Source organism: Mesoplodon bidens, assembly GCF_964165515.1.
Source record: "Mesoplodon bidens genome assembly, chromosome: 3".
Classification (NCBI taxonomy): domain Eukaryota; kingdom Metazoa; phylum Chordata; class Mammalia; order Artiodactyla; family Ziphiidae; genus Mesoplodon; species Mesoplodon bidens.
In genome coordinates, this window is record NC_138178.1 from 128232170 (window position 1) to 128252075 (window position 19906).

Genomic DNA, 19906 nt, shown 5'->3' on the forward strand with positions numbered 1-19906 from the left:
CAGCAAATTTCATCCTAAAGATATACTAACTACTATAAAATATTGCTCATAGAAATTTTTAAAAACCTAAATAAATGAAAATTTAAACTGTATGGGTTTAAAGACTCAATATTGTTAAAATGTCAATTTCCCTCAAATAATCTATAAATTCAACACAATTTGTATCAAGATACCAGGTTTTTTTTTTTTTTTTGGTAGAAATTGACAGGCTAATTTTAAAATTCCTATGGCTATACAAAGGTCTTAGAATAAACAAAACAACTCTGAAAAAGAACAAAGTTGGAAGGCTAAAACTACCTGATTCCAAGATTTTTTACAAAGCTACAATAATCCAAATAGTGTGGTATTGATGTAAAGATAAGAAAAAAGGGACTTCCCTGCCAGTCCAGTGGTTAGGACTTCGCCCTTCCACTGCAGGGGGCATAGGTTCGATTCTTAGTCAGGGAACTAAGATCCTGCATGCTGCACAGCCAAATAAATAAATAATAAAATAAATAAATTTTTAAAAGATAGGAAAAAAGACCAATGCAACAGAATACAGAATCCAGAAATAAAAACACAAATACAGACAAATGATTTTTTTGCTCATTCATGCAAATTTTATTTATTTATTAACATTTTTATTGGAGTATAATTGCTTTACAATGCTGTGTTAGTTTCTGCTTTATAACAAAGTGAATCAGCTATACATATACATATATCCCCATATCTCCTCCCTCTTGCATCTCCCTCCCACCCTCCTTATCCCACCCGTCTAGGTGGTCACAAAGCACCGAGCTGATCTCCCTGTGCTATGCGGCTGCTTCCCACTAGCTATCTATTTTCCATTTGGTAGTATAAATAAGTCCGTGCCACTCTCTCACTTCGTCCCAGCTTACCCTTCCCCCTCCCTGTGTCCTCAAGTCCATTCTCTACGTCTGTTAGACAAATGATTTTGATAAAGGTGCAAAGGCCTTTATTTAGCAAAGGAGAAAGGATAGCTTTTGCAATAAATGATGGTAGAATAACCAGATAACCATATACAAAAAAAACAAACATAACAGATACAAAATTATCTCATCATATATAAAAATTAACTCAAATAGATCATAGATCTAAATGTAAAACCTAGAACTATAAAACTTCCGGAAGAAAAATAGACGAAAGTATTTGTCACCCTAGGTTGACCAAAGATCTCTTAGACACTAAAGGCACAGTCTGTAAAAAAGCAAATGGATAAATGGAACTTTATAAAAATTTAAAACTTTTGTTCTTCAAAAGATAATATTAAGAGTGAATTGAATATAATCAGCAAATCAGACAATGAACTAATAACATTTTATAGTAATAAAACAATATATTTTGGTCTTTCTTTTAAGAACTGAGATTTTCTCCATAGGAATAATTTAATTCTTTAATTTTAAACTATATTAATGTGTACACTGAATGCTCTAAGTTGAAGCCATCATTCTCAATTAAATAACACTATTATGACAATACTTGAACTAAATTTTAAAGTAAAAATTAGCTCTTTTTCTTGGTAAATAAGCTATAACGCTGTCAGAAATTATTGACTAAATGTGTATGAATGTATTAGCTATACTTTTTAAGGTGAAGTTGCTATAGTATTTAATGTATATATAGAAAGTGAGAAGAAATGAGTAAGTTGCAGATCAGACAGAATTTAGAATTAGGTTAGTTTCGAAAAATGAAGTTGTCATGTATGGGTTCTAGCACATCTCACCATAAAAATTCTGGAGATCAGATAATTGTAACCTGGTTAATTTGGGATGATGGATATTTTGGACTTATAGTGACAATATAAATACATTTTACGACTAGTATACATGTGGCATATGGATTAATGGGAAGAATGAAAACCTAAACTATATAGTTTACAATCCATAAACTATTTTATAGTCTTCAAAGATAAGGTATCATTATTTTTTTAAATTAATTAATTTATTTATTTTTGGCTGCATTGGGTCTTCGTTGCTGCATATGGGCTTTCTCTAGTTGCAGCGAGCGGGGGCTCCTCTTCGTTGCAGTGCATGGGCTTCTCACTGCAGTGTTTTCTCTTGTTGTGGAGCACGGGCTCTAGGCGCGCAGGTTTCAGTAGTTGTGGTGCATGGGCTTAGTTGCTCCACGGCATGTGGGATCTTCCCGGACCAGGGCTTGAACCCGCATCCCCTGCATTGGCAGGCGGATTCTTAACCACTGCGCCACCAGGGAAGCCCAAGGTATCATTATTGATAGTATTAAATACAGTTACCCTGAACATTGATGGTTCAAAACATTTTACTGGATTATGCAATGTTAACCCAGAATTTGTTTTGATCCTTGGATGTATATATATATATAATAATGCCAACTCACTTTATTTTCTTTCTTGTTTACATGTGGGGTTTTTTGTTTTTAAAAATAATTTTGTTAAAAAATCCCAATAAAGATTTATTGCTATTTTTAAAGAGGTAATATTAAGAGAATAAAAAACTTCAGACTGAAAGAAAATCTTTGTATATAAAGGATTTATAGTTAGATACATAAAGAACCCTAAAAACTCAACAATAAGAAATCAAACAACTTAACAAAAAAGGGTAAGGGATCTGAACAAACAGTGCACCAAAGAAGATATATGGATGGCAAATAAGGACAGGAGAGATGCTTGACATCATTAATCATCAGGGAAATGCAAATTAAAACAAGATACCAGTATAATACCCCTATTAGGATGGCTAGAAATAAATTTAAATACCAAGTGCTGGCAGGAAGAACTGGAATTCTCATATGTTGCTGGTGGGAATGTAAAATTGTACAACAGTTCAAATAGAAAACAGTGTGACAGTTACTTAAAAAGTTAAACACACACCTACTACCTGATCCAGTCACTTGTTGGTAATTACCCAAGAGAAAAGGAACTATATGCCCATACAAAGACTTGTATACAAATGTTTACAGCAGCTTTATTTTTAACAGCCAAGATATGAAAATCAAATGTACATCAACAAGTGAATGGATTTAAAAAAAAAAAAATGGGGACTTCCCTGGTGGTCCAGTGGTAAAGAATCCATCCTAATGCAGGGGATGTGGGTTCGATCCCTCGTTAGGGAACTAAGATCCCCCATGCCTCGGGGCAACTAAGCCCGCGTGCCACAACTACTGAGCTCGAGCACCTCAACTGGAGCCCGTGTGCCACAAACTACAGAGCCCACGTGCCCTGGAGCCTGTGTGCCACAACTAGAGAAGAGAAAACCCGCACGTCACAACTAGAGAGAAGCCTGTGCACCACAACGAAGAGCCTGCACACAGCAACAAAAGATCCTGCATGCTGCAACTAAGACTGGACGCGGCCAAAAATAAATTAAACAAATAAATAAATAATAAATAAACCTTAAAAAAGTGGTATATCCACACAATGGAATGCTACTGAACAATAAAAAGGAATGAACTATTGATGTATGCAACAACATGGATGGATCTCAAAATAATTATGTTGAGTGAAAGAAGCCAGGCAAACAAAACAATATATACTGTGTGATTCTATTACCAAAAAACTCTAGAAAAAGCAATCTATAGTATAGGAAGCAAATCAGTGATTGCTTGTGGATTAGAGATCATGAGGGATGGGAGGGAGACTTATAGAGAGTCAAGAGGAAATCTATGGGCTGAAGGATATACTATCTTCATTATGAATGTTTCACTTAAGTATACATACATAAAAACTTATCAAACTGTACACTTTAAAGATGTGCAGTTTATTATATGTTAATTCTCAAATAAGTTATTTAAAATAATATAAAAATTAATATTCTGAGGTAGCATTTTTCTGATCAGGGTGTATAATCAAGAATTGAAACCACAGTTGTACACTATAAACTCATTAAGGTCAGGAACTATTTCTTATGTTTTTGGTCTCTTCCTATTTCCCCACTCCTTTATTCCTAACACAAAGGTAATTTAGCACCATGCTTTGCATAAAGCAAGCACTCAGTAAACAGCTGCTAAATAAATTCATGGTAGCAAATAGATTCCCTGGACTTGCTGAAATTCGGAGACTGGGAAAAATGAAGAACTCCATTAACTTTGGTTTTATTTCATTGGATATGTACCTGAAGACTCAGTTATCCCATATAACATTATAAATGAGGGGATTCCCACTGTATGTTCCTCTATTCCCACTGTCTATTAATATTCACTTCCCACTTAGATTTAGTGTTCTTAATTAGGTGCTTTCTTGACAGGTTTTCAAGGTGGATTGATTGATTGATTGATTGACTGATTGATAGCTGCATTGGGTCTTCCTTGCTGCGGTGAGGCCTTCTCTAGTTGCGGCGAGCAGGGACTACTCTTCGTTGCGGTGCGCGGGCTTCTCAGTGCAGTGGCTTCTCTTGTTGCAGAGCACAGGCTCTAGGTGTGCGGGCTTCAGTAGTTGGCACACGGGCTCAGTAGTTGTGGCTTGCAGGCTCTAGAGCGCAGGCTCAGTAGTTGTGGCACACGGGCTTAGTTGCTCTGCGGCATGTGGAATCTTCCCGGATCAGGGATCGAACCTGTGTCCCCTGCACTGGCAGGCCGATTCTTAACCACTGTGCCACCAGCGAAGTCCCCAAGGTGGGTTTATTTAAAACGCAGAAAGTACAGGCCAGGAACCTCATTCTATGTAGCTTAATAGTAGGTAAGGGCTTACCATAAAACAATCAAGACATACAGGAAAGACTATTAGCTGAAACTAAGTTTTGTCATTAAAATTTTCCTTGATTGGAATGAAATGGCAAATGAACTGTAAGTACATTCCCATACAATCGGGCCAAGAAAGTACAGGCTAGATCAATGGTTCCCAATTTGTTCCAGTGGCAGAGCATTTGGAAGTCACAGTACTCTTAGAAGAATATGAAATGTTAAGATACTTACACTTCATCATAGTAAGCAAGAAGAATGTTAATAAAAATGACTATAAAACTTAAAACTATAGGCACATGTTTGTAAGTAAAAACAAGAAGTATCATAAGCAGTTCTCCCTGTAAAACCTCTATATCTCTTGTTCACTTACTTCACAATCTTGCACTACTCATTAGCAAATAAACTGCAGCACGTACCACAGACCTAAGAAAAACTTAGGAGAAAAAAATAAAATTGAAAAAAATTAATAGTGGCTTTTTTTCCTGTGACCTGGGGAAAAGATCACTATTACTAAGTATGTTTTATTCAGTCAAAGTTTAAGACTCGCTGGGCCAAATGCCCATGTCCTTCAGCATACTACCAAAACTACTATATGCACTCTTTCTTAAAGAAGATCTGTCGGCAAGGTACTTGCACTCAAGGAGTAAATAAAGCAGGTTCTCCTTTCCCACCTCTCCACAACTGCCCTCCTCCCATTTAACTGAAGAAAGGCAGATCTCCTACTTAACCTGAATCTCATTATGGTGCATTGCTCTGCAGTGCAATCAATCAATCAATTCTATGACCCAAAACAAGGAGACAATGATAAATATTTTTCATTTAACCTTGCTTCTTCTATCCCCTAGCCTACTGTCAAAAAATACACTATAATGCGGGGAAAAGCTCATGAGAACAAAGAAAAGAAAGCATATGTAAAAAGTACTAAATAGGACTTCCCTGGCAGTCCAGTGGTTAAGACGCCGTGCTTCCACTGCAGGGGATATGGGTTTGATCCCTGGTCAGGGAACTAAGATCCCGCGTGCTGCACAGAGCAGCCATAAACAAACAAACAAACAAAAGTAAATACAGGCAACATCACCTTATTTCATTCAGGAGAAAAAATTCAAAGCAAGTTTTCACACCTTATCTATCTTTCTATCTTACAATTAGAATTCAGAAGTGAGATGGTTGGCATGTGACATGTATTAACGCATTCATTTGAATTGAAAAATTAAGTTAGACTTTGTCTGAACAAGATAAATACAATAGGCTGGTTGGCTTGACAACTAAATCGACTTTACCAATTAGGTTATGTGGGGATATTTTCCATAAAATGAGTAAGTGTGGTAGGCAGAATTCTAAGGTGGCTGGCTTCCAAGATTCCCACCCCTGGTATACATTGCCCTGTACAGTCCTCTCCCCTTGAATGTGGGCAGGACCTGTGAATAGGATATCACTCCTATGATAATATTACCGTATATGGCAAAGGTGACTAAGGTCTGTAATCAGTTGATTTCGAGTTAATCAAAAGGGAGATTATCCTGGGTGGGCCGGACCTAAATCAGGCGAGTCCTTCAAAAGAGGGTCTAGAAGTGTGAGACAAGTGACAGCAGCAGATGCAGTTCTGCTGGCTTTGAAGAAGCAAACTGACATGTTATAGGGAGGGTCATATGGCAAGGAATGGCAGCAGCCTCTGGGAGCTGAGGGCCTCAGACAGGCAACTGAAAGGAAATGAATTCTGCTAAGAACCACATAAGCTTGGGAGAAGACCCTGAGCCTCAGATGAGTCTGCAGCCCAAGCCAAAACCTTGATTTCAGCCCATGGGACCCAAAGCAGAGAATCCAGCTAAGCCATGTCTGGACTTCTAACTTACAGAAACTGTGAGATAATAAATGTGTGTTGTGTTAAGCCACCAAGTTTTTGATAATCTGTTATTCAGCAACAGAAAATTAATACAATAAGCTAGATCTACAGCTCCAAGGATTCAATGAAAATGTATTTAAAGAGTGTGATAAGGTAAAATACATCTTATGAGAAAATACTGTCATGGCTAAGGTATATTGAAGTTAATATTATTTTTATTTTCCCAATCTTTCTTGGATATATTGGACTAAAGAAGGTACTTCTAAATAAAAAAAGTGAAAAAGTAGCAGTAATAATAATCAGTCATTTGACAAGTCCTAGAAAATCTAGAAAATGAAAAAGTGAATAACTCTAAAGATCAGGTAACAAGTCATTTTTCAAGTCAGGTGCTTTATGATTATTATTTTTCAAAATTCATGACATTTATGTTCTTTTGATCAGCTATGTACTACTAATAACTCAACCCAAAAGGAAGTTTTAAAGCTTTATGGTCATTGGGGAAATTTTTTTTTTTTTTTTTTTTTTTGCTGTACGCGGGCCTCTCACTGCTGTGGCCTCTCCCGTTGCGGAGCACAGGCTCCGGACACACAGGCTCCGCGGCCATGGCTCGCGGGCCCAGCCGCTCCACGGCATGTGGGATCTTCCGGGATAGGGGCACGAACCCGTGTCCCCTGCATCGGCAGGCGGACTCTCAACCACTGCGCCACCAGGGAAGCCCCGGGAAATTTTTAAAAATTCAGTATATAGACATTTTTGTTGTTGCAAAGAAGTATAAATACAAAGGAGGGATCAATCAAAGACTTTTAAACATAAAAGTAAATATTATATTATAATATAATTACGTGGAGAAACTAGAATGAAAAGTTCACAGAGAAAAAAGAACAATGTAAATTTCCAACCGTTAAAAAAGCACTTTGTCATGTGTATTTTAAAAGGATGAACGGTGTGTATTTCATTGCATACATTTTTTTATATTACCTTACCCTTTTATTTTTTTAACATCATTTATTGGAGTATAATTGCTTTACAATGGTGTGTTAGTTTCTGCTTTATAACAAAGTGAATCAGCTATACATATACATATATCCCCATATCTCCTCCCTCTTGGGTCTCCCTCCCATCCTCCCTATCCCACCCCTCTAGGTGGTCACAAAGCACAGAGCTGATCTCCCTGTGCTATGCAGCTGCTTCCCACTGGCAATCTATTTTACATTTGGTAGTGTATATTGGGTACATTTAAAAGACTAATGGGACTATTTTATTTTAAAACATCAGTATTTAGAAAACATATAAAACTATATCTTCTGAAACTAAACTTAAAGATGAAAATTTTTAGATGTCAACATAAAAATGCACAAATTTTTCAAAATTCTTTTGGGATACATAGCAAAAAAGTTAGAAAACTCCTTTTAAGAGAACGAATCAAGACTTGGTGTTGATTAGATATGAACCTGGTGTGAGAGGGAGGAACAGATGATGCCTAGGTTCCTAGGTTTCTGGCTTGAGAACTGAGTACTGTATCATTTATACTGGAGACGTTAAGTTTAGGGAAGATGATAATAAGCTTGGATTGGGACATGCTGTGAACATTTACATATGAATGTCCAGGAAGCAGGAGGTGCAGATAGGCTGCAAGAGAAGGCCTCTTCAAGATGATGTTTGTCTGAAGACTTACAGGAGGTAAAAGGGCCACTCATGTTTTTATCTGCAGGAAGGTTGTTTTAGGCAGAAGAAACTCCAAATACCATACAAAAGCCCTGAGACTAGAACATGTCTATGTGTTGGAGGTACGAGGAAGCCAGTGTGGTGCAGGGGTAGAGCAAAAAAAGGTCAGTAGTAAATGAGGTCAGTGAGGTAAAAGGAGAAGCAGGGGAAATACCAGACTGCAGAGGGCCTAGCAGGCCACTGGGAGGACTTCGACTTTTATTCTGAGAAGCACTGAACAAGGTTTGAGCAAAGAAGTGACATGATCCCACTTATCTCTATTGTGTTGAGAAAAGACTGAATGGCGCAAGGGTAGAAGAGAGGAGACCAGTTAAGAGGCTACTTTGATACTCCCAGAGTGTTCCCAGGTGGTAGAAGTGGAAGAGTGAGAAATGGTGACTGAATATTGCTACAGTGTGAAGTAGAGCTAAAAGGATTCGCTGACAGACTAGATATGGGTTATAAAAGAAAGACAGGATTCAAGAATAACTCGATATTTTGAGCAACTAGAATGCTGGAGTAGCCATTTACTAATGTTGGAAATATTACAAAAGGAGCAAGTTTTCAGGGGAAGAGAAAGAGCTCAGTATTAGTTGAGATGCCTATCACACATCTTTGTGGAAGTGTTAAGAAAGAAATTGGATATCCAAGCTCAGGAGAGACACCTGAGCCAGAATTATAAATTGGAAACCATCAGATAGAGATGAAATGTGAAGCAATGAGGCTGGGTGGGATCTCCAAGAAATCTACTGTAAATAGAAACAGGAGTCCAAAGACTAAGCTCCAGGGAGGTCAGGATGATGTAGATGGGAAGATGAGGAGATCAACAAAGGAGAAGAACTAGGAGGAGTAGTCAGAGAGGGAGAAAACCAGCAGCGTTTGGTGTCCTGGAAGTCAGATGAGGAAAAGATTTCAAAAAGGAGGAAGAGATAAACTATTAAATGCTGCTAATAGGTCAATTAAGAAAAAATTACAGGGGCTCCCCTAGTGGCGCAGTGGTTGAGAGTCCGCCTGCCGATGCAGGGGACACGGGTTCGTGCCCCGGTCTGGGAAGATCCCACATGCCGCGGAGCGGCTGGGCCCGTGAGCCATGGCTGCTGAGCCTGCGCGTCCGGAGCCTGTGCTCCGCAATGGGAGAGTCCACAACAGTGAGAGGCCCGCGCACCGCAAAAAAAAAAAAAAAAAAGAAAAAATTACAAAGTGCTATGTAAGTAAGAAGTAGTATTTGAGTTTACAAAGTGTTTTAATGAAGAAAACTGGGGTAATGAAAACTCTACTTAGAGGAGATCATATCTAGATCTTGATGTTATTTTCATTGTGTTGCTTACACATTAAAGTGTGAAGTGTATAACACTTTACACATTTCAAAAGCTTTCTACTTACTGTATGTTCTTATGTAAAAAAGAAAAGAATTTTAGGTTGTTAATTTTTAACATGACTCCATGAGACAATGCTAAATCCATTACTTCCATTAAAATTCCTTCCTGATTCAAATATGCAGGCTAACAGAGGATATAATCAAACTACTGCTCCCTTGAAAGAAAGGCCATGGTTAATATAAAAGATATACACTTGATTTATGTCAAGTGGTAACACAAGTAATGCTTTGGATACTCAGCATAAAATACTTTAATGGAATATTATTGCTCCAAATATACCATACCAAAATTAAACTGAAAATAGAAGAAGACTACTAAATCATGGCTGAGAGGAAGCTAAATGCAGCAAGCTAAAACGCATCCCTAATGCTCATCCAGTTCTGGCTGAACCCCTTGGGTCAGTTTGGGTCATTATTAGTTTGGAATAATTCCAAATGACTCCCTAGAGTTCTACTATTATATTCAGTGGCTTTAGGAAATCCAGAACAGGCCTCATGTCACAAAAGTCATAGTTTCTCCTATTCCTTTTAGTTGGAGTGATCTTTTCAAAGAAGCAAGTTTGATCAAGTTCATCTAATTAATCTGTCACATAAATAACCCTATAGGCCTTCCTATTCACAGGTAGAGACCTTAACCTGGGTCTACACTAGAGTCTCTCAACTAGCTCATCTCCTTTTTATTTTTTAAATAAATTTATTTATTTACTTTTGGCTGTGTTTGGTCTTCATTGCTGCACGCGGGCTTGTTGCGGTGCGCAGGCTTCTCATTGTGGTGGCTTCTCTTGTTGTGGAGCATGGGCTCTAGGCGCACGGGCTTCAGTAGTTGTGGCACATGGGCTCAGTAGCTGTGGCTTGCGGACTCTAGAGCAAAGGCTCGGTAGTTGTGGCACACAGGCTTAGGTGCTCCGCGGCATGTGGGACCTTCCCGGACCAGGGCTCGAACCCATGTCCCCTGCATTGGCGCCACCAGGGAAGTCTTCATCTCCTTTTCACTTGGTCTTGGTTCTTTAAATCAAGTCACGTTCCTACCTTTCCCTAGGGCTCAAATCCTTTCTCCCCTTTCTTTGTTTTTTTAATTCCTATTGATCCTTCAGATAATTAACTTCTTTACTGTCTGTCTCTCCCAGGCCTCTCTGTCACAGCCATTTAGAACGGAAGCTTTATGAGAGCAAGGCCTTGCTACAACCTCAGTATCAAAAATAGCACCTGGCACACAGGAGGCACTCAATAAAATTTGAATATATCCTCCAGAACTCAGCATGAATGTTACTTCCTTAAAGAAGGCTTCCTTGACCTTCTTATGTCAGTAACACCAATTTCATTTTCTCAAAGGACCCCCATGCTTTTCTTCTGGGCCCCAGGAAAGATCCAGCACAATCTTCTAAAATAGTTCCAAGAGATATTAATACAAAGGCATAAACACTAGACTCTTTCAGATTTCACAAAAGCATTTCTGAATCAAAACCCTCAACCTTCGTACCCCCTTGCCATAGACTGCTATTAATTAACTCAAACATTCACACCTGTTCAATTTTAACAGCTATCTAAGAGCAAACTATAATGGTTGAGGTGGGAGGTCGATATTTAACCTGAATGAAATTAGACCCAGGAACAAGGTAACTCTACCAATTCTTTCTAGCTCTCTGTGACATTTGTAACTACAGATAATAAGACGACAGACATTTTCTCTTCCTTGGCTAGCCTGGTGAATAAGGCCTTACAGAAAAGGCATCTACCACGGAAATACCAGGGACTAAAAAACCTGCTAAAATGATTTTAAGGCATGTTTCCCATATATAGAATGCCTACACTGATTTTTCTCAGCATACAATCGAATAGCACATGCACAAAGTACCACAGGCATTTCAAAGACACAGGTAATAAGCTGCATTTACAAATATATCCCACACTCTTTTTTCCTCCAAGTAATATGATAGCTTCAATCTTCTCGGGGAATAGTGGTGAAGGCATTTATGTCTCTGGCTCTTTTAGGAAAGATACATAATTTAGCAGTAATGTTAACAATGCATGTATTATCCATTAGTAGTGTCATTTAGCTCTACTTTACCCTTTGTAGTTCTGTATGTACTTAAATGTCCTAGGTGAAGTTTTGTTTTAACAGTTAAAGAACAGCAGCACAACAAAACAAAAAGTTAAAGAACAACACATTTCTATTTCCAAAATTATTTTTCCTTAAATCTATTTCTCAATGCTCTTGTTTCTTCTACACAGTGAAATGAATATTTAATGCTGGTTTAAAAAAATCCCTTGTGTTTTCAGTCAGTAATAGTAACTTTGTCAAATATATGTATTTTTTGGTTTCCAGAAAAATCAGCCAAAACTTGAAAATAAGCAAAAGAGATAACTAGGTGTTCTTCAGTAGAGTGCTATTCTTGAACCTTTGATTACTTTCTACTGACTGGGCTATTTTACAAATTGATCAGATTAACTTAGAGATTTTTGTCTGGTACAGATGCAAAATCTAATCAGCAGGAAAGACAATCCCAAATTTACTGCTTATGTTCTTGAAGGACATTAACAAGTTTTGTGTCCAACCTAAAAATCTTACTTTAATATTCTTTTATTAAGTTGCCTATAAATACCTACCTCCTCCAATTTTCATTTGAAGTGGTTCTAAGATCTCATGAGTTCCCTCATTAAGTAGTAAGTTGAATCAAAATTATCGATACATGTTCATTCACATTGATATGAGAGTTGTGACTTTACCTTTCTGAAAATTATATTTTAACAGTTTTGGAGGTTCCATCAAGATGCCCAAGTGAACTAACCTCACAGAGTTAATTAAACAACCTTGTTCTTTTCAAACACAGAGATATTCCTTACAAAACTTTGAGCTCATAACTGCTATCTCATTTACATAAACCAAAACCTCAAAGTTTATAATTTTCAGTCTAGGTGGTAAACACCTTTAGAGCAAGGCCTTTACTTTTATTCATGTTTGTATCCTTAGTATCCAGCTTGGTGCCAAGTACCTAAAATGTGTTCAATAAATGTTAAATGAAACTAGCATACACATGTTTGATGGCAACACCAACTGGAGGAGAAAAATCTTAGAAGTCTAATACTATTGCTGCTTCTACTATTAATCCTAGCAGTCTTTGTAACAATCTGGTCAGCTGGAAGAAGGAAACCAAATTCTAGATGCCTTGAATGTGAAGACAGAGCCTCCCCATAAGTGGTAGGAATTCTCATTGTACAAAGACAAGGGTGGCAAGTATAGACCAGAATTTAACTCATCCTTCAAAGAGTGAACCTTGAGCTCTTTAAGAACTAAAACTCTTAGCAAGCACTACAAACCTACATGTCGCAATACCACAAACACCACAAAACTGAACATAATCCGAATTATGAACACCAAAAACTTTCCAAAAACATAAAAAATGTCTTCCATGGGAATATACCTCAATTCTAGAATAACAGTAAATTAATAAGTTAAATAGAAACTGCTTCTTGAATTCACCTCAAAAGACCAGATTTTCTTTGCTGTATTTATTCCATAAGCAAAGGATATACAAGAACCGTGGAATAAGAAAATAGAGATCTACAAGGCATCTGAGTTCCAAGAAAACAAGCACAACACATAAATGCAAAATACCAGACTCAAAGCAATGGACTAGGATTGGATGCTAACTCTGGCTTTGTTTCCAGGCTAACCTGAAGATATAAATCTGTATTTGTGCATGACGGATTATTAGGGTCAAAGCTACCTACTGAATAAATTATGCAACACATACTCAAATTCTATTTGCTACCAGAAAATACTAGTAGGTGGAGACCTACTTCACACTGCCAACAATACAGGCCTACCTGATAACTGTACTCACACTTCTTTCTATGTGGTGGAAGATTTAATTACTATCTAAGCATTTCCCCCTTTGCTTTTCATTATCACCACTCAGCACACTTTCCATTTCTTTCCCTCTCCTTATAGAATCAGGTTGCCCACAGAAGGAAGGTCAATTTAATACTTTTAACACCTAATATACCTGTGAAATGATAACTGTCTAGCTGCTCCTAGCCAGCTCCACCAAATTCTTTAAAAAGATACTAGCTGGTGTTTGGCCCAAGGGAGGCAGTATCTCTTCGTAAGAATTATGAAAATAATGGCAAATCTGAAACTCTGAATGAGGAAAATGTTTTTAATTTAATATACTACTTCCTTTCACTTGTAGAAATTTAATGTATGAAGATTTATTTTCCAAGGGCAGCCTTTTAAATTAATGTTTATTCTTTCTTTATTATTTTAAAATTTATTCTTGGTTATTTTCCACAAAAGGTAGAAGGGACTAAGTTTGCATTGCTGGCAAGGAAAACCCACGCTCAATAGGTATGGTATCTTCTCCTGCACCCATTTACACTCTTTAAATGTCTTGACCTTACAAAAGGTTTTATTATAAAAATGATAGTATGATTATTACCTAAATGCAGACGAAAACTGACACCATCTACAGGAGAGGTGCACCCGAGTGATGTACCTAAACTTAAAAGATTCATTTTTATGACCTGCTCCTTTTTCGTCCCCTTAAAATGATTCTAAGTGCTAAACTGCACTCAGTGAAGAAACTGACCGAATTCTACAAGGGAAATCTCTCGTAAACAGGGGGGACGCCTTTTGCAGGAAGGGAGGAGGCACTTTAAATTGACCTCAAGAATTGTTAAAAGCAATATCATGGCTCACTGACATTTCTCGAGAAACACATCCATCTTACAAAAAAAAAGTTACCACCTCTTAGGTGAGTGGACACACTTCGCGAGCAAATCGCCTAAGGGAACAGCCCCAAGGAACTTAATTAAAAGTAATTACTCAGGCTAGAAATGTGCTTTTGTTTTAGAAACTGTCTAAATACCAGCGGGACTTTCTCTTGCCCGAATCCAGCCTGAGGACAACAAATTGGTCAACGGCGGAAGTGGCCTGACGAAATGACTGCAACGTGAAATCCAGTTTTATGATCATAACAAAACCTTCCTTCCGGGGCCAAGCAAGAACTTGAGAAAACGTCCTTTTGGACGCAGCAGGCAATCACGCGCCCCCATCGCCGACCGGAGTGAAAGTGCTGGGCCTGCAGGCCCCGAGCGCGGGGAGGGCGTGTAGCTCCCCGTAAGAGCGTCCGAGGGGCCGCGGCCCGCGCGCCCCGCCCGCCTGCCTCCCGCCTCTGCCCCGTCACCTCCCTGGGGGCCCCGCGGCCGCACGGGCACCAGCACTGACCTTCCGCAGGGCCGAGACCAACAGTCCCCGCCATTTCGGACTGTTCTCTTCGCTGAAGAACTCGTACGGCTGCGGCGCCTGCTGCATGGCCCCGGCAGCAGCGCCTCCGCATCGGGGGCGGCTCGCGGGGCGAAACGGGCCGAAACGGGCCGGGCCGGTGGCCTGACAGGCAGGGCGCGGGCCGCCTCGCCTCGCCGGCCGCCGCCGCCTCCTGCCCGGGCCGCGGCTACGGCCGAGGCGGCTCGGAGGCGGCGCCGGCGGGCGGGCGGGGGCTCCGGGGGCGGCTTCCTCGGCCCCGCGGCCTCGCCTAGTGCAGCGCCCGCAGAGGAAGCGCGGCGGCCCGTGAACCCGGACGGCCCCCGGCTGCGACCGAAGCGGCGGCCTCCTTTCCCGGCGGCGCTGCCCCGCTTCTCGGGCGGCTCCTCCTCCTTTGTCTGGGTTCGCAACCCGGCGGGGGTACAGCTGGCCTCTCCCCTGCTCGGACTCCCGCTACGGCCGCGGCAAGCCGAGAGCGGCGGCGGCGGCGGCTTGTCTCCTCATCGCCTCATCTCCGCCCTCCCAACCGGCAACGCCGCCCTGCCCGGCCCACCCGAGTCACCTCCAGAGGGCCCTGGGGACAGACCGGGCGCGCGCGTCGGGCGAGAGAGCCACACTGGCGCGCACAGTGTTGGCCACCACCACCGCCGCCGCCGCCCCTTCAGCAGCCGCGCACAGCGCCCCAGGGCCGCCGCCAAGCTCCGGGTCCCAGCAAGCGCGGCTCGGCCAGCTCCCTCCGCCCCGCGCTCATTATCCCGTGTAGCTGGAGCAGCCCTGCACGGAGCATGCGCGCCGCGGAGCGGGCAAAGGGGCTGGCCGGGAGTGGAGGCCTCCTCGCGGGAGTGCGCGTCTCCTGGGCGCACGTTCCAGACAGACTCTGCAACTCACTGACTGCGTTTTACACACACTCTCCCTCCTCTCGATTTTCCCGAGACAATCCTGACTCGATGCCACTCCTCGAGCCCCAGGACTCCGTCATGGGAAGCAGTATAGGGATTTGTAGAGAAAGGGGCTTTCCGGCTGGACGAGATATTTAATGTATTTGTGTTTACATGGCTATTCTGTATATGTAACTATTTCATAGCGTGGTGCTGTGGGGACTGAAGGAAGTGAGGAGTGGGAAGCCCTTAGCACACAGTAGGGCCAAAAAAGGCAGATGGCAACGTTTATCAAGCTTGAACTTAAAGGTCTTTCACTTGCATGAGCCCGTGTGTTCACAAAAATTTCATACCGTTTTGGTAAAACTTCCCATATTTTTGCATTGTTTTCTTAATGGTGTCCTCCAAACTGGCGGTGTGCAGGTGTCAGGCGCCACAAAACCTGGATCCGCCCTTGGGGCCAGCCATACTCATTAGCAACCCAAAAAAGATCCCCAGACCTTAAGCTTTCCTGAGTTGAAGACTCTGGAAACTTTATCATTAACATAAATTTCATCCCACTAAAGACGCTGAGAACATACATGAATTACAGTACATTGTTCCCAGCCACTAGCAGTGAGGAAGGGAAAGGAAGAACAGGTTGCCAAAAAAAAAAAAAGTCCGTGCCATGCTTCAGTTCCAGATCAGTAGCAGAGCAATTATCCTACCTTAAAACAAGCACCATTTTGTCATTTTGGCAAAATCATAATGGCAGAGTTGGAAAATTTAGTATCCACTCAACCATTTTTCTAATCCAAGTATCCACTGAGTCAAGAATCTTTTCTAATAGATAAGCAACAAGGATATATTGTACAGCCCGGGGAAATATAGCCAGTGTTTTGTAATAAGTTTAAGTGGAGCATAATATATACAAAATATTGAATCATTGTGTTGTACACCTGAAACTAATATAATATTGTAAATCAGAAATACTTCAATTAAAAAAATATCTCTAATAAATGGCCACATCCACATTCCCACGTACAATACTTGGGATAAAGGTAGGATAGGGAAATGCTTGTATTTCTCCAATCTTTCCATCAGTGAGGGCAAAGATCTTGGCTTATATAGAGTGTCTTTACTTTTCTCTCCCTGAACTCCAGCTATAAACTGCTAGGCTGTCAAACTAGTGGGCTGTGATTGTATTTTCTTGTAGGAGAGTAAAGTTATTCATGGAAAGTTTCATTCTTGTCTAAGGAGGTTAGAAGCCTTCTCTGGGTCAAATCAGGTCTGAAGACACATTTTGTTTAACCAAAGCTATATTTAAATTTTTTAAACTGTTGTTAATATTTTAAAATTAAGAGATTTCATATAAAAATCTGGATTTTCAGCTTCTCTTGACAAAGATCTGGCAACACCGGGCCCTGATGCTTCCTGCAAGGGAATAATCAGCAGGCAGTGGGGTAGTGGCTGCCTCTTTAGAAGAATATGCCATCCCGTTTCCAGTTGGCTATACTCCCCAGCTGGCACTCTTCACCCTTTTATGTAAACTGCCTAGTCTCTACAGGCATCTGAGTTGTGATCTGTGGGCTAGGCAAACAGAAATGTGATCCACGTGCATGTGGAAGATAATCCAAGAATGACACCAGTAAAAAGTTTCCCAACCAGACAAATGGGCCACCTAGAAAAACATGTTGGATCCATACTGTATACTCTACACTAGGCTAAAGCCAAGATGTGTCAAATATTTAAACGTAAAAAATAAAAAAATAAAATAATCTGTTTATAACTTTGGAGTACAAAGAACTTTCTACTATGATATAAAATGTAGATTGATAAATTCTATTTTTAAAAATGTATACCAAAGAAAAACACCACAAGCTAAGCCAAAAGGCAAATAACAAACTGGAAAAAATATTCGCAACTCATTTCCTACACAGTTAATCTCCCTAACATCTAAAGGAATTCCTGCAAATTAATAAGACTAAAACTTAATAAGAAAAAAAAGATAAAGGATATGAGAAGGAAATATAAATGTCTCAAACATATTGAAGATGCGCAACTTCACTCATATTACAAAAATAGCAAATTTAAATAATACTGTTATCATTTTTCACCTATTAGAATAGCACAGATCAGAAAGTTTGATTATATACTATGTTAGTGAGAATATGGGGAAACCGGTACTCTGATAGATTATTGGTGAGATTGGTAAATTGGTTCAATCTCCATCAAGGGCAACTTGACAACATCCAAGTTGCAACGGCACATACCCTTTGACCCAATAAATTCTAAGAATATGTCCTATAGGTATACTTGCTCATATGTGAAATGACTTTGCACAGTATTGTTCATTACGGTATTGTTTGTTACAGCAAAACAACAACAAAAAACACCCTAGAAATAAACAATTTAAATAATCATCAGTAGGAATAAGGGACTGGTTCAACAAATAATAAATCCAGAGAATGGAACCTATAAAGTCATTTAAAAAGAACCAGGCCACTGTGTTCAGGCCACTTGAACATTCTCCAAGATACACCGCAAAGCAAAAAGAGCAGGATGTATGATACAGTATGCAGAGTATGCTACCACTTGTGTAAAAAAAAATAGAGACAGTATTTTATTATATATAAATATTTCTGCAAGGCTGCACAAGATATTGACAAGTTTTGTTGCCTCAGGGATGAGAACTGGGGGGCTAGAGGAGAGAGGGAGACTTTCCACTGTGTACTTTTCTATGACTTTTGAATTTTCAACTATATGAATGTTGTACTCATTCAAAACATTAATTAAAAGCTGTTTTTTCAAATGAAAAACTCCAACCTCATTAGAAACACATGCTTCAAGTGTTGAAAAATAGAAGTATTAAACACACTGATACCATGAGAGAGAGGGCCTATGGATATATAACAAAAACTCAATCATAAATTTGAGTTAAAATTAATATGCTATGGGCTTCCCTGGTGGCGCAGTGGTTGAGAGTCCGCCTGCCGATGCAGGGAACATGGGTTCGTGCCCCGGTCCGGGAGGATCCCACACGCCGTGGAGCGGCTGGGACCGTGAACCATGGCCGCTGAGCCTGCGCGCCCGGAGCCTGTGCTCCGCAGCGGGAGAGGCCACAACAGTGTGAGGCCCGCGTACCGCAAAAAAAAAAAAAAAAATTAATATGCTATCTAACTAAGAATTTGATAGTAATTTTATTTGCCTTTAGAATTTATTTTTAAATTTTTTTATTGAAGTATAGTTCATTTACAATGTCGTATAAGTTTCAGTTGTACAGCACGGCAATTCAGTTACTCACACACACACACACACACACACACATATATATTCTTTTTAAGATTACTTTCCCTTATACATTATTACATAATATTGAGTACAGTTCCCTGTGCTATACAGTAGGTCCTTGTAGGTTTTCTATTTTATACATAGTAATGTGTATATGTTAATCCCAGTCTCCCAATTTATCCCTCCCCCCACCCCCTTTCCCCTTTAGTAACCATAAGTTTGTTTTCTGTCTCTGTCTCTTTCTGTTTTTGAAGTAAGTTCATTTGTGTCTTTTTTGTTTTTCTTTTAGATTCCACATATAAGCGGTATCATACGATATTTGTCTTTCTCTGTCTGGCTTACTTCACTTAGTGTGATAATCTCTAGGTCCATCCATGTTGCTGCAAATGGCATTATTTCATTCTTTTTTATGGCTAACATTCCATTGTATATATATACGACATCTTCTTTATCCATTTTTCTGTTGGTGGACATTTAGGTTGCTTCCATCTCTTGGCTATTGTAAATAGTGCTGCATTGAACATTGGGGTGCATGTATCTTTTCGAATTATGGTTTTCTCTGGATATATGCCCAGGAGTAGGGTTGCTGGATCATATGGTAGTTCTATTTTTAGTTTTTTAAGGATCCTCCATACTGTTCTCCATAGTGGCTGCACCAATTTACATTCCCACCAACAGTGTAGGAGGGTTCCTATTTCTCCACACCCTCTCCCGCATTTGTTATTTGTAGACTTTTTGGTGATGGCCATTCTGACCGGTGTGAGGTGATACCTCATTGTAATTTTACTTATCTTTTTAGAATTTAGAATGGCTTTAAGGAGATAAGTTGAATGACCCAAGCACATCTCAAATTTTAAAAGGCAGTAAAACTTTTACCACTAATATTCTCTCAGGGCTTCCCTGGTGGCACAGTG

At 39.9% G+C, this 19906-nt stretch overlaps 1 protein-coding gene across 1 annotated transcript in view; it reads right to left on the minus strand.

Moving 5' to 3' along the window:
• The window catches only part of SOS2 (SOS Ras/Rho guanine nucleotide exchange factor 2), a 102454-nt gene extending 87438 nt beyond the window's left edge, over positions 1–15016 (minus strand). The window contains exon 1 of the mRNA XM_081227239.1: positions 14809–15016. Within this exon, the coding sequence (XP_081083365.1) occupies positions 14809–14895 (87 nt within the window). The 5' untranslated portion in view covers positions 14896–15016. The remainder of the gene's footprint in view (positions 1–14808) is intronic.
• Between the last annotated feature and the right edge of the window lie 4890 nt (positions 15017–19906).